The 12,857-nt window shown below is 33.8% G+C and overlaps 2 protein-coding genes across 6 annotated transcripts in view; both read right to left on the reverse strand.

Moving 5' to 3' along the window:
- Positions 1–12,857, reverse strand: part of TAF2 (TATA-box binding protein associated factor 2) — a 94,716-nt gene that overhangs the window by 70,506 nt on the left and 11,353 nt on the right. For 4 of the 5 annotated variants that reach the window (XM_055314142.1, XM_055314140.1, XM_055314143.1 and 1 more), the window contains exons 4-7: positions 5,093–5,211; positions 3,727–3,868; positions 2,284–2,515; positions 50–234 (exon numbers count right to left, since the gene is read on the reverse strand). In XM_055314142.1, coding sequence (XP_055170117.1) covers positions 50–234; positions 2,284–2,515; positions 3,727–3,868; positions 5,093–5,211 — 678 coding nt within the window. Of the gene's footprint in view, positions 1–49; positions 235–2,283; positions 2,516–3,726; positions 3,869–5,092; positions 5,212–12,857 lie in introns of those variants that run through there. The other variant, XM_055314144.1, reaches the window with a different exon arrangement.
- On the reverse strand, positions 11,937–12,599 carry LOC129502499 (ubiquitin-conjugating enzyme E2 L3-like). The gene is made up of 2 exons (XM_055314145.1): positions 12,410–12,599; positions 11,937–12,208 (listed from the first exon to the last, which is right to left on the reverse strand). The coding sequence occupies exons 1-2, from the start codon at positions 12,597–12,599 to the stop codon at positions 11,937–11,939; spliced, it is 462 nt and encodes a 153-aa protein (XP_055170120.1).

A 12,857-nucleotide genomic window follows, 5' to 3' on the forward strand; every position in this document is an offset into this window, starting at 1 on the left:
TCAGATCATTACCCTCATTTGGTCATTTCCAATCTTAAGAAATACCAACCTAAAAATGCTCATGGAAGCATAAGCAGCCACTTCAACATAAGCCTCATCAATGAATACAGTTTTAAAACAGGAATAAGGGTATCGGCATGTAAGAATTTCTTCATAAAATTCAAAAACTTCATGAAGATATGACGTAGTATGTTTAAGCAATGGAAGAAGTTGAGGTAAACAGAAATGAGTAACCTGAAAATAAAAAGGTCAGAAGATCACTAAATGAAAATGCTACCTTTAGTATTTTAAATTTCCTATCTCAATCGTAAGGAAAACTTCATATAAATCCGTTTAACAGCAATGAGGTAAAATACTAGTGTGAAATTACAAAAAAAGTATCATATTCACTGTACTTGAAAATTAAACTCATGATGGATTTTAAGTCTGTGAAATGCTTAGATCCAATAAAAATACACCTTCCGTTTGAAATTAAAATGTCTTCTGCATAAGCATACAAAGCAAAGATTTAAATTTTCCAGGCTTATTGCAAACCCACCTTTGATTCACATATAGCTAACCTAGTGAATACTGTACTTGTCATGTCCCACCTTGGACATGGTCACTCAAATATCATGTACCACCTCCTCCTATGTTATTATTCTGTGCCAAATCAATGGTATCAACATTGACGGAGATTAAATATGAGCTAATCTTTTTGAATTGGACAGAAGTTTGATTGGAATGAAGAGGTAAAGAGGACACCTCAAAGTCAAAGATAGAAAGATATATGGTATGGTCAGGAGAATCTAAGTAACTATTGAATACAACAAACCAACAGGAAAGTAATAGAGAAAAAAAGCTAGAAAGGAAAATTAGGGCCAAATCCTAGAATATCCTGAAAGTCATACTACACAGTTCTGATTATTGCAGGATTGTGGAGTCAAGGAAAGTTTTTAATGTATGATAAAAATTATTCTTCTAACAGTGTTAAAACAGATTAAAGACTAATATACATGAGTGAATGAGGATCTATGTATGATTAATGAATGGTCAAGGGTCCAAACTGCATCATAATTAGCACTCTTCTGGGGTACACAAAAATCAAAATACTATTCATGAAAAAAAAAAGATTCACATTTAGAAAAACATACATGACAGACAATCTGATAATGCACTAAAAACTATTTGAGACTGAGAAAGACTAAGTGGGCTCTAAGTATTCAAGAAAAATACTTCTTAACTATCATTTACCTTTCTCTTATCCAATGGCTTGGGGAGGGGGAAAAATTATTCCAAAATACTAAGTAGGTACTAATCAAATGTTGATTTTAAGCTGACCATTTACCAAAGATAATAAAATTCACTGCCAATTTTATCAGTGAATATATTTTTAAGAGTCACTGTCAAGCCAGCAAAAGCAAAACCATTCATAAAATATCCTGAATCTTTTCCACCAGTGATTTTATAAATCTTGTCAATTTCAGGAAGACAAATATAAGAACAGACTGAGGAGATAACTGACAGTCTAAACCTAATTGCCCTTACACAATTTTTGCTTACACAAAGAAATATTGTCGAAACATTCATGGTCAAATGTATATCTTAGCTTTATACTAAGAAATAAAAATCTAAAATTAAAAATGTTAGAGACAGGAGTAAATAAAAAGATACTTATTTAAATAGGTACAGAAGTAGAAAGGGCCAATAACTAACACATCACTTCCTAAACACCAGAAGTCTCATGCTTGGGGAGGCCTAAAAGCAGTACTTGGTCTACCAATTAATATACAATTTCTGGCATGATATGGGATAGAAGAACACTGCAACAAGCCTTAATGAGAGTGTTGACTAGAATTCTAAACTCTGTTTCAGCCTTATCTTTTTTTCCTCTCTATGCGCTGAACTGAGAACAAATCTTGTTCTTTAATTTTGAAATTGCAGTATTTCAAATTCCAGAGACGGGACTATAACATTCATAAACATATGCCAAACAAAAAAACGACATGAGCATAAAGTAGTTACATATATGGACTCATACTAATCAAGGTACACTTGAAACTCCTTTGGAACTCTAAGCTCTCTGTTGAAAAAAATCTAAAACTTTAATATATGAACATTTTGAAAGGAATTCATTCATGAATTCACATCATTAAATATATCAGATAAGGAATCCTTTTCTCTCTAGTGATATTCTGGATAATTGAAAGAAGAGTTAGGAAAAACTCAGTATTTCATTACTATCCTTCCTTTTATTAGAAGTGAAAGGCTGGGAGGAGAAAGGAACATGAAGCTATGACTTACCTCGTGCATATAGGGATCTACAAGTATTTCAAAAGGTCCGATGGCCAAAGAGATATTTGATGCAGCTGTTGGAATGGCAAGCATGTAATGAAAGGTCTTCTTCCTCATATCATGGGTATAGACTGTCTCCACCAAATCTCCATTGGAAACAGCCACCATTGCGGCATCTACTGTAAATTCTAATTTCCATGTACATAATTCAGAGTATGAATCAACACATGGGAACCAAAATCTAGAAAAAAAATATCACCAGCATTAAAAATATAGTGAAAATGTAACCTACATTGTTTCCCTTACTTATAAGTTACTCTAACATTTGTAGAATATGCGCAAAAAGAAATTTCAGGTATTTCCCTAGTGAGCTTTTCACTGTGTAACTTGAAAGAATCTAATTAAAGATAGAAATTTCCTCCAAATATTATTTGGCAATATTAGGAAAATATATCATATGATGCTGCCAGTTCAAATCCTTAAAAAAGAGATAATTCCTAGCTCTGCATTTTTAAATTAAAAATTATTTTCACTTGCAATATTCACATTAGTCAGTTTTTATGTAGTATTCATTTCTGGAAACTAAAAAAGCTTATAATAAAGTTTTAAAAAACACAATATTCAGAATCTAATCTCAAATTGTTTTTGGAGATTAGATGGGATGCACTATAAATCCAAATAATGCTCGTAAAGCCAGACATAAAATTTCTATTCCCCTTTCTATCAAGATCACTGATTTTACTACCTGCAAGGGTATATATCTGATATTGCAACACAAAGAAGTCTAAGACATCATCCCTGACTTGAAGGAGTTAATAATCTGAGGATTACTAAAAACAATCTGAAGAGAATGCGCATAATTCAGTAACATACAGTGAGCTATTGAGCTTTGAACACAAACTACAATTATACACAACAATGAAAGTAAATCTTAACTACCATAGTGTTGAACAGAAAAAGACAGATATCAAGAGCATAATGCAGACACTTCCATTTATATAAAGTTCAAAAGCAGGTGTCAAGCTATGCTATTTTAGAAATCAGAATAGTGGTTAACCTGGGCAGGAGGACATTAGGTGGGCAAGTAGTGAATTGAAGTGGGTATGCTGGTAATGTTCTTTTTCTTGATGTGAATGTGAATTACACAGGTTTGTTCACTAGTGAAAATTCACTATTATTTACAATTTGTATAATTTTCTGTATGTTATTTTACATCAGTATAAAGTTAAAAAATAAAGAATTGAGATGATTTTAGAACAGTCTCTTTTTTGAGAAGGAAAGAGAAAAGGGAAGACAGAACTAAGGGGAACAACTAGTGGAACAGATTCAGAAGAGGTAAATTTGAGGATCAAATTCATACTTCTCATTTTACACTAAATACATGTATTGTGTATACACAGAAAAAATGCAACTGAAAAAGGAAATTAACTGAAATATATAAGAGTAATCTACCTTGTGGAATTTTGATACCCACAAGAGAAAACATGAGCACCTCTCTCTGCCATACTTCCCTCAACACTGGGTACCACAAAATGAAGACCTCCTTTTGGCTGATCCAAAGAAAAATTGATGTGTATCTTTAGGACCTTTAATTCTGCAACAAATAAATATATACATACATTGATATGTAAATATATAATTAAGTAACAGCAGTCTATATAATAAGGGCAAAGACTTACACTAAACATAAAATGGGAATCGAAGCTCAGTTTTACGTGAAAAACTACACTACTTACCCTGGTTTAGGCTCTCACCTTCTCTCCACCTATACTAACTCAAGAGCCCGCCTCTACTGATGTCCTTACTTCCACTCAATTCTAGCACTGCTAGCTGCATTCTCCCAAAATATGGCTCAGGTCATGCCATATCCTCATCTCAACATTTCTGATAATGTTATACTGCCTACAGAAAAAAGTTCAAAACTAAATCCAATGCAAAACTTGAAAAATAAGGACCTAAAAAGCCCCCCAGATTATTAACCCTAGTTGACTTTGGGGAATAGGAGTAGGGGGTGAGTAGGAAAAGCTACCTGGGAATTTACATAATCCATTATTTATTATATTATCTTTGATATCTACCTAACACATATATGTTGCTTTCATAAAATTAAAAGGTTTCTTTTTAATTTCCCTCAAAGCACTACAACCATACGAGCTCAAATTCTGAACACAAAACGATAGCCGTCTAATTGGGTAACCCCCCTCAAGAAACCCCTGGCCAAACATACAAACTATTAAAAAAAAAAAAAAAAGTTTTTTTACTTCTTCATCTGGTTATAGGCTAAATAAAGGAGGCAAGTTATATATAGTAATTATAATAGCTGTGACTTTATACAAAAGAAAATGATTTAGATATAATAAGAGTGTGCTTAAAAGTGCAGACCACAGAACCCTATGTTTTAGCATTGACTCAACTAATAATCAGTGACCTTCAATAGTTCACTCACTGTCTGGACTTCAGATTACTCTTCTGTAAAAGGAAAGAATTGAACCAGGTGATTTTTTTAGGATTCTTCCTGCTATGAAATGCTATAATTCTAAACTGCTTTGACACTCATGCAATCTTAATTCTTGACAAATTATTCCATCCATCCAATTCTTTTTTTAACTATCAACTTTAAAAACAACAGTGAATAGGTTTTTTGTCACAGCCCTTAATTGCTATTTTCCTATTAACCAGTAATCCTTAAGAAAAAAGTTTCCAATTTCTGTATATTTCAACTTATTAATTTGTAATTATGGCATCATTAATTTTCATGTGAAAGTTCAGTCACTGAGTCTAACATGATTTTACAGTCAATATATTTTTTGTATTTTACCATCAACGTGTTTCCATAACTCTGATGGAACCTTTATGCAAAGTTCTCCATTTCCTGCGTCAGGATCCACAGCACTAACTGCAGCTGCGTAAGCATTGGAAAAATAATTAAGATTTCTCCTGGAAAATACAAAAAGAGCCTGTTTTAATAATAAACCAAACATTTCACCAAATATTTTCTTAAATATTTGGTAGCATTTGTTAAGTATATCATTTTATGAGAATACTCTTTAGCCAAGTAACTATTACTCTACCCACCATGACAAAACCTATTAAATTATAAATACAATGTCACATATAGTCTATTTGGCAAAGCTATGGGATTATTATGATCACCATATCCTTCATTAGTTTTGGAATGCTAAAGCCACTATACTTTCATGATAGAAGTGAGAAGAATATATGTAGAATTGAAGAAATAATTATTCATCAATCTGGCAAAAATTTCACTGGATTCAAGCTCTACAATCTGACAGAACTTACAATGTTTAAAACAAGTGAGAATGGGTATCAAGTCCTCAAAATGTAATACTACTTACCTTCACACCCCAGTGCCTGACAATATAAGCTTAAGGAAGGAGGGAAACTTTTGGCTGCTTCGCTGTTTTATCTCCTATATGCCAGGGGGCTACTCAATCATTATTTAAGAGTTACTTGGCCTTATTTCCCATTAGATGAAAACAACACACAGAAGTATTATGAAATATTAAAACATCGTTCCCATCCAATTTCTAATTTTATTTCACTACTATTTTTATTTTAATTTTTTTAAAGATTTTCATTTATTTATTCATGAGAGACACACACACAGAAAGAGAGGCAGAGACACAGGCAGAGGGAGAAGCAGGCTCCATGCAGGGAGCCTGACGTGGGACTCGATCCCGGGTCTCCAGGATCAGGCCCTGGGCTGAAGGCGGCGCTAAACTGCTGAGCCACCCGGGCTGCCCATTACAAACAATTTACATGTGTGTGTATGTATATATATATATAAAAACAGACCTCCCTCCACTTACAATGGAATTGTATCCCAGTAAACTCATAAATTGAAAATATTCTAAGTTGAAACGCATCTAATACACCTAACCTACCAAAATATCATAGCTTAGCCTAGCCTACCATAAATGTGCTCAGTACACTTACATTAGCCTCCCATGGAGCAAAATCATCTAACACAAAGCCTATCTTATAATAAAGTATTGAACATATCAGGTAATTCATTGAGTACATTCACTGTACAGACTGATTACAAGAAAAATAAAATGGGAAAAGCCATTAAAGAAAACAAAGTTATACACCCTGAACCCGACAGAGGCCATTCTCCTTCCATTTCTATCTCTCTAACTAGAAAGATGTAGTAACTATAGTCTTTAACTACACAACATAAGATTCTAGAAGCACTTAGACTTCTCAATAATTTTAACTATTTCTTCCTGTTAGATAAATATGTAAAATGTGTAAAAGCCACAGGACCACAATAAAAATGAACAACTCTGTGTTTTCACATACGATCTATTTTTTTAAAAAATTATTATACAGTACAAATAATTCTTTTTCCTTTGGTATATAATTCTATAAATTCTTACACATGTGTAACCACCACCACAATAAGGATGCAGAACAGGTCCATTACCCTAAACAGTCCCTTGTGCTATGATGCCTTGTGTCAAATAAATGGGAGTCATACAGAAAGCAATCTTGTGAGGCTGGCTTGTCTTACTCAGTATGCCTTTGAAATTCTTCTCAGGCATTACATGTATCAATAGTTTCTTCCTCTGCACACTGAATAGTATTCCACTGTATAGACTGGACCTCAGATTATTTATTGTTTATTCATTCAGCCACTGAAGAACAATGTGGGTTGTTTCTAGCTTTTGGCTATCACAAATAAAACTACTATGAATAACTGTGTATTTTTTATGTGAATTTAATTTTCATTTTTGTAGTACAAATACCCAAGAGTGGGACTGCTGAATCAGATGGTAAGATATGTTTAGCTTTATAAGAATATGCCAAACTGTTTTCCAGAATGGTTATACCATTCCACATTCCCAAGTGCCAGCTGCTCCACATTCTTGCCAGTGCTTAGTTAACATACCATCTAATTTTAAAGGCTACTCTGTACATCCATAGACTAAAATTTCTTTTTAATAAAATTTCAGAAACATGAAAGATAGCTGAAGAAACCTGTAATTTCCCCCCAGTTTTCTGTAAAATTAAAAAAATAAAAGACAATCATTACATAAAAAGCCAAATTTAAACATTACCTATTAGGACACTCAGTTTTTTTATGGGAAATTATTCTCACTTAATCTCCTCATTTCCTGAGAAGAGGTAAAGTGGTCCAAATAAAATGGTGAGTCATTGTAAGTGGAATCTATTGGAAAGTCAGTTTTGAAGAACAATCTTCTCATGGTTTGGATTTCAGTGTTTCCTTTCATAATATGAATCAAATCTGTTTCTTTTCAGAATAACCTCATTAAAGCCAAAAATCACAGGGCAAGATTATAGTGTTTTCAATTTTCAGAATAATAATGACTGCAAAATATTAGTATGTCCTTGCCCTATAACCACCACTATCCTCAACTTTCAGTTCCCAATCCCCATCCCCTCCCTCAAGGAAACAAAGCTTAAAGAAACAAGTAATGCTGTATGATACTGAAAAACTAGTAAATTAAGGTAATCAAAAGAATTTTCTCCAAAAACCTATTATAAACATTTATATTAAAATAATTTGGTAATTCTTTGTCAATAACATATACTTCTTAAAACTATGGGTGCAGATTTTACAAAACTGAGGATTCAATTATTTGTGAACTTTTTCTCTATTTAAAAAAAAATCATGGAAGTACAATACACATCAGAAAAATATATATGCTCTAAATATACAGCTCAACAAATTTTCACAGAACAAAAGCAGCCAGTATGCAGAGCAAAAACACAACTTTACCAGTCTCTCAGAAGCCCTCCTATAATCATTAATCAAGCCCCACCCCCACCACCAAGTGTCATCGTCATTCTGACAACTAAAGTAACAGATTAACAACTTAATAGACATTTTCTTGTGTTGGACTTCTTTTACTTAATGTCATATCTGTGAGATCCAGACATATTACTGCATATAGCTATTGGTCATTCATTCTTGTTACTGTTTAGAATTCCAATGGTGTGAAAACATATCACAATCTATCTCTACCACTGATGAGTCTTCAGGTAATTTCCAGTTTTGCAGGTAATTTCCAGTTTTGACTATTACAAATGCTACTGTGAACATTTCTGTACACATTTTTTGGTGAACATATGAACACATTTTTATTGAATACATACCTACAAATAAGACCTACTTTAATCAGAGTATGCATATATTCAACTCAATTTACATTTCTATTAGCCGTGATTGAAAGCACTAGTTACTGTACATTCATGTCAATACTTGGTTTCTCTTCTGTCTTTGGTTTTGATAGTTTGCACACAGGAAAAAAAAAGAAAGAAAAGCCAGCAGGAAAAGCCATTTTCCAAAAATGAAACCAATTCTCAAGTTAATAAAGACTACTTCTTAAAAATAATCAAAACAATATTTGATATGATAGTATGAAGTAAGGTTGGTTGGAGAAAACTGTACCTGAACAGGTTTTTCTATGAAAAAGTCTAGGGCATTTCACTCAAGCTCAAACTTGAATGAACTACTCAAAGTAGCCAATAGTCTAAAATTAACAAGACAGAAAACAATATGTCAGTCAGAATACAGAAAAAAGGGAACCCTCTTAACTGTTGGTGGAATGCAAGCTGGTGCAGCTACTCTGGAAGACAATATAAAGGTGCCTCAAAAAGTTAAAAATAGAACTATCCTATGATCCAGCAATTGCACTACTAGATTTGAAGGGGTATATGCACCCCAATACTTATAGCAGCATAATCAACAATAGCCAAATTATGGAAAGAGTCCAAGTGTCCATCAGCTGATGAAGGGATAAAGATGTAGTAGATATATATATATACATAAAGAAAAAGAATGAAATCTTGCCATTTACAACAACATGGATGGAGTTAGAGCATATTATGGTAAGTGAAATAAGTCACAGAAAGACAAATACTGGATGATTTCACTCTTATGTGGAATTCAGGAAACAAAACAGATGAATATATGGGAATGGGGGAGAAAACAGAGAAAGAGGGAAGCAAACAGTAAGAGACCTAAAAACAGAACAAACTGAGGGTTGATGGAGGGAGGTGTGTGGGGGAATGGGCTAAATGGGTGTTCAGTATTAAGGAGGGCACTTGTTATGACGAGCACTGGGTGTTCTATGCAAGTGATGAATCACTAAATGCTATTCTTGAAATCAATATTACACTATATGTTATTTAAATAAACATTTGAAGAAAAAAATTGAATCAAAACAAAACAAAGCAGCCATGTGTGAAAGGCTAATGTATTTCAAGCTACATAAATACTGAATACAGATAAAGACAAAATGACTCTACTGCTATGCATCTATCAATTAATCCAAAAAGGAAACACTATTTCTAATTTCAGGGCTACTTCATTTAGAAAAAACAATGCCAAGCCAGAGAATATTCAGAGGGTGGGAATGCTAACAAATTTGGGAAGGGTTGGAAGTATTAAGATTCTGTAGACTAGAAAAGAGAAAATTTAGAGGAAAACAATATTTAATTAGGATATAATAATATTTAAATGGATAAGTTTGTGAATATTATACCAAAACAAACTATAGTCTGATGTAATAAAGAACTTACTAGCATTCAAAAATAATGAAAAGGGTGCTTTAAAATATAGTGAGCTCTCCAGAGCTAGAAGCATTCAAGCAGAAGGTGAAGTAGTATAGGAAAAATACTTAAGGTTCTGACTAAATGAACTTCAATGTTCCTCTAACTACCACAACTTGATCCCAAGCAGTACTACTAAGAACAGGCAGTGAGGCATTGTGGTTGAGTTAAAATATACAACTATCTTAATACAAAGCTTACTTAACCATAATCAGAAGCAGGAATCACCTATTTCTACTCTGTGAATATTAGTAAAATAACAACATTTAAAATCTCTATGTAGTAGAAGCCTGTATTAAAATAAAGAATCTACAAAATCTTTTTTAAAAAATAGCAAAAAATAAAATTAAAAAACAATTAAAAAAATCAATTACTCTAAAAATCATTCTAATCACTCAATAGTTACTTCATTTATATCTCTAGAGTGGTCATTTCTGTTGCCATTCCCTAGCAAAAATGAACATAGCAGACAGGAATTAAACTGATTCTTGGAATCTGGAACACTGAAGTTTTTCAAGCAAAATAAAAAGTATCTTCTCAAAGTGGCAAAGCCTATCTAGGGAAGAAAAAGAAACAAAGGAAAGAGATGTCAACTACTATAGTCCACAGAAACAGCTTCTCTGGCAAAGTCTGTATTTATTTTACTCTAAGAAGAGACAATACAGCAAAAAAAAAAAAAAAAAAAAAAAAGGACAAAAGTGAACCAAAAAGCCATAGATCTTGTATGGCAAACTATACTTTATCAACAATATATAAGATTCAAACATAAGATTTAGAGAAAGTGCTGTAATTATTTTACTGGCAGACAGTAAGTCGAGAGAGAGAGAGAAATCAAGCATGTGCCTTATCGATGTTACCTAATAGGATTTTTATTTATTTTTTAATTTAATTTTATTTTTTTTTATTTATGATAGTCACACACACACACACAGAGAGAGAGAGAGAGAGAGAGAGGCAGAGACATAGGCAGAGGGAGAAGCAAGCTCCATGCACTGGGAGCCCGATGTGGGATTCGATCCCGGGTCTCCAGGATCGCGCCCTGGGCCAAAGGCAGGCGCTAAACCGCTGCGCCACCCAGGGATCCCCTAATAGGATTTTTAATTGCTAGCACAGGTAACTAACAGCTCAGCTAACATTTAGCTGGGTAAAATAGGTAGAAATGTCTTTCAGTTTCTTATCTAAATGTTTCCCTTCCTTACATTCCCCCTACAGTTCAAAGGTACTGAATTTCAACCAAGGTAAGCACACTTTTTCCATTAAAAATGGGAGGGCCTGGCTGGCACCTTAACTTTAAAACAAAGAAGAAAATATGAAGAAGTAGTGTATTACTTATTTGGATGTTAGGGCATTCTTGTAGATACTAAAGATCAAATTTTATCACAGAATTTAATTTTCAATTTCAAACTGCTATACCTAATTTGTTTCAGCTTTAGTGTGAAAGAAAGTGACTTTAGAAACAACAGTAAGAGAAGTATCTAGGGACACAATAAAGACCTTAACTATCCGCCTTTCCCCAAGTTCTCTAAAAATAATGTCATTTAGGACAGACATTTTTCACCTCTAACTTCTAAGGAAAGCAGTATTTCTTCTGGATAATTGGTATGCTTCTATCTTGTGTCTTATCAATTGTATAAAAACGATAGTGTAAAAAAAACCCAAAAACAAACAAACAAAAAAAAAAACGATAGTGTTTCTCTCTTTGGTATGGCAACCAGAAACACCAAACCTAAATCTACAGTTTTCCTATAGTTCTTAACAGCATGTGCCCACTCTCCCATGCTTTTTTTAATTTTCATGCTAATTTGATTAGCTACTTTTTAAAAGAGTTGTCTAACAAAATTCTAAAACTAATCTCAAATCCTTTTTTTTTTCCTTTTTTTTTCTATAACATCTTAAATTTTTAATCCTTTCTTTACAGGTTACCTAGACCGCTTTTGATTAAGAAAACTGTAGAAAGTTAGTAACTAAAAAAAAAAAAAAAAAAAGAAAAGAAAGTTAGTAACTGCCACAAGCAAACACCAGGGGTCTCCACTCACGCTCACTGGAATCAGTGGTGGCAGAGTTTAGTTCACAGGTCGCTTCTCCCCGTATTTCTTTGTAAACTCTTCAGCATTCTTACAGAATTTTTTACGGTCCTTAGAGTATTCTTCAGTTAGGTCAGCCCGAAGTGGGTGCTCGGGCTGGGGGTCGTTCACCAGTGCCATGAGGAACTGGATTACTTGGTCAGTTTTGGTTGCTGGCTTCCAGTTTTCAGCACTAATTACTGGCTGACAGACCTGCCCCTTTTCATCGATGTTCGGGTGATAGATCTCTGTTTTAAATATGATCTTCAGGGATCCCTGGGTGGCGCAGTAGTTTGGCGCCTGCCTTTGGCCCAGGGCGCAATCCTGGAGACCCGGGATCGAATCCCACATTGGGCTCCCGGTGCATGGAGCCTGCTTCTCCCTCTACCTGTGTCTCTGCCTCTCTATCTCTCTCTGTGACTATCATAATTAATTAATTAATTAATTAAAAAAATTAAATATGATCTTCAGTGGTTTGAATGGGTACTCTGCTGGAAAGTTGATTTTGATTCTGAAGGCCCCCTTATCATATAGAGGGTTGTCAGGAACAATAAGCCCTTGCCAAGTCAATAAATTAGCTTCATCAACCTGGATGTTATGGAAGATTTTCATTCCACATTTGCGGATTTCTTCAAGCTCCTTCATCCTCCTGCTGGCCGCCATCTTGGATCTCAAATCCTTTTTTTTTAATAAATCAAATAAAAACCAGCAAAAAATAACTAATGTTCTCTCTCTTAAAAAGCAATAAAAATTCAAGAGCTTGGTAGTAAAGCAGGGGTAGTGAGCAAGGATCTGCTAAGTGATCATGGCTAACAGAGCTCTGGTTCTAACTGAAAAGATTATATTCTTTCTTTTTCAATTTCCTAACCTAACCTTTGAAAAGATTCCCCTTTACAACTTCCTCTTTCCTTTCTTTACAAT

Source organism: Nyctereutes procyonoides, unplaced genomic scaffold, assembly GCF_905146905.1.
Source record: "Nyctereutes procyonoides isolate TBG_1078 unplaced genomic scaffold, NYPRO_anot_genome, whole genome shotgun sequence".
In the NCBI taxonomy this organism is placed as follows: Eukaryota; Metazoa; Chordata; class Mammalia; order Carnivora; family Canidae; genus Nyctereutes; species Nyctereutes procyonoides.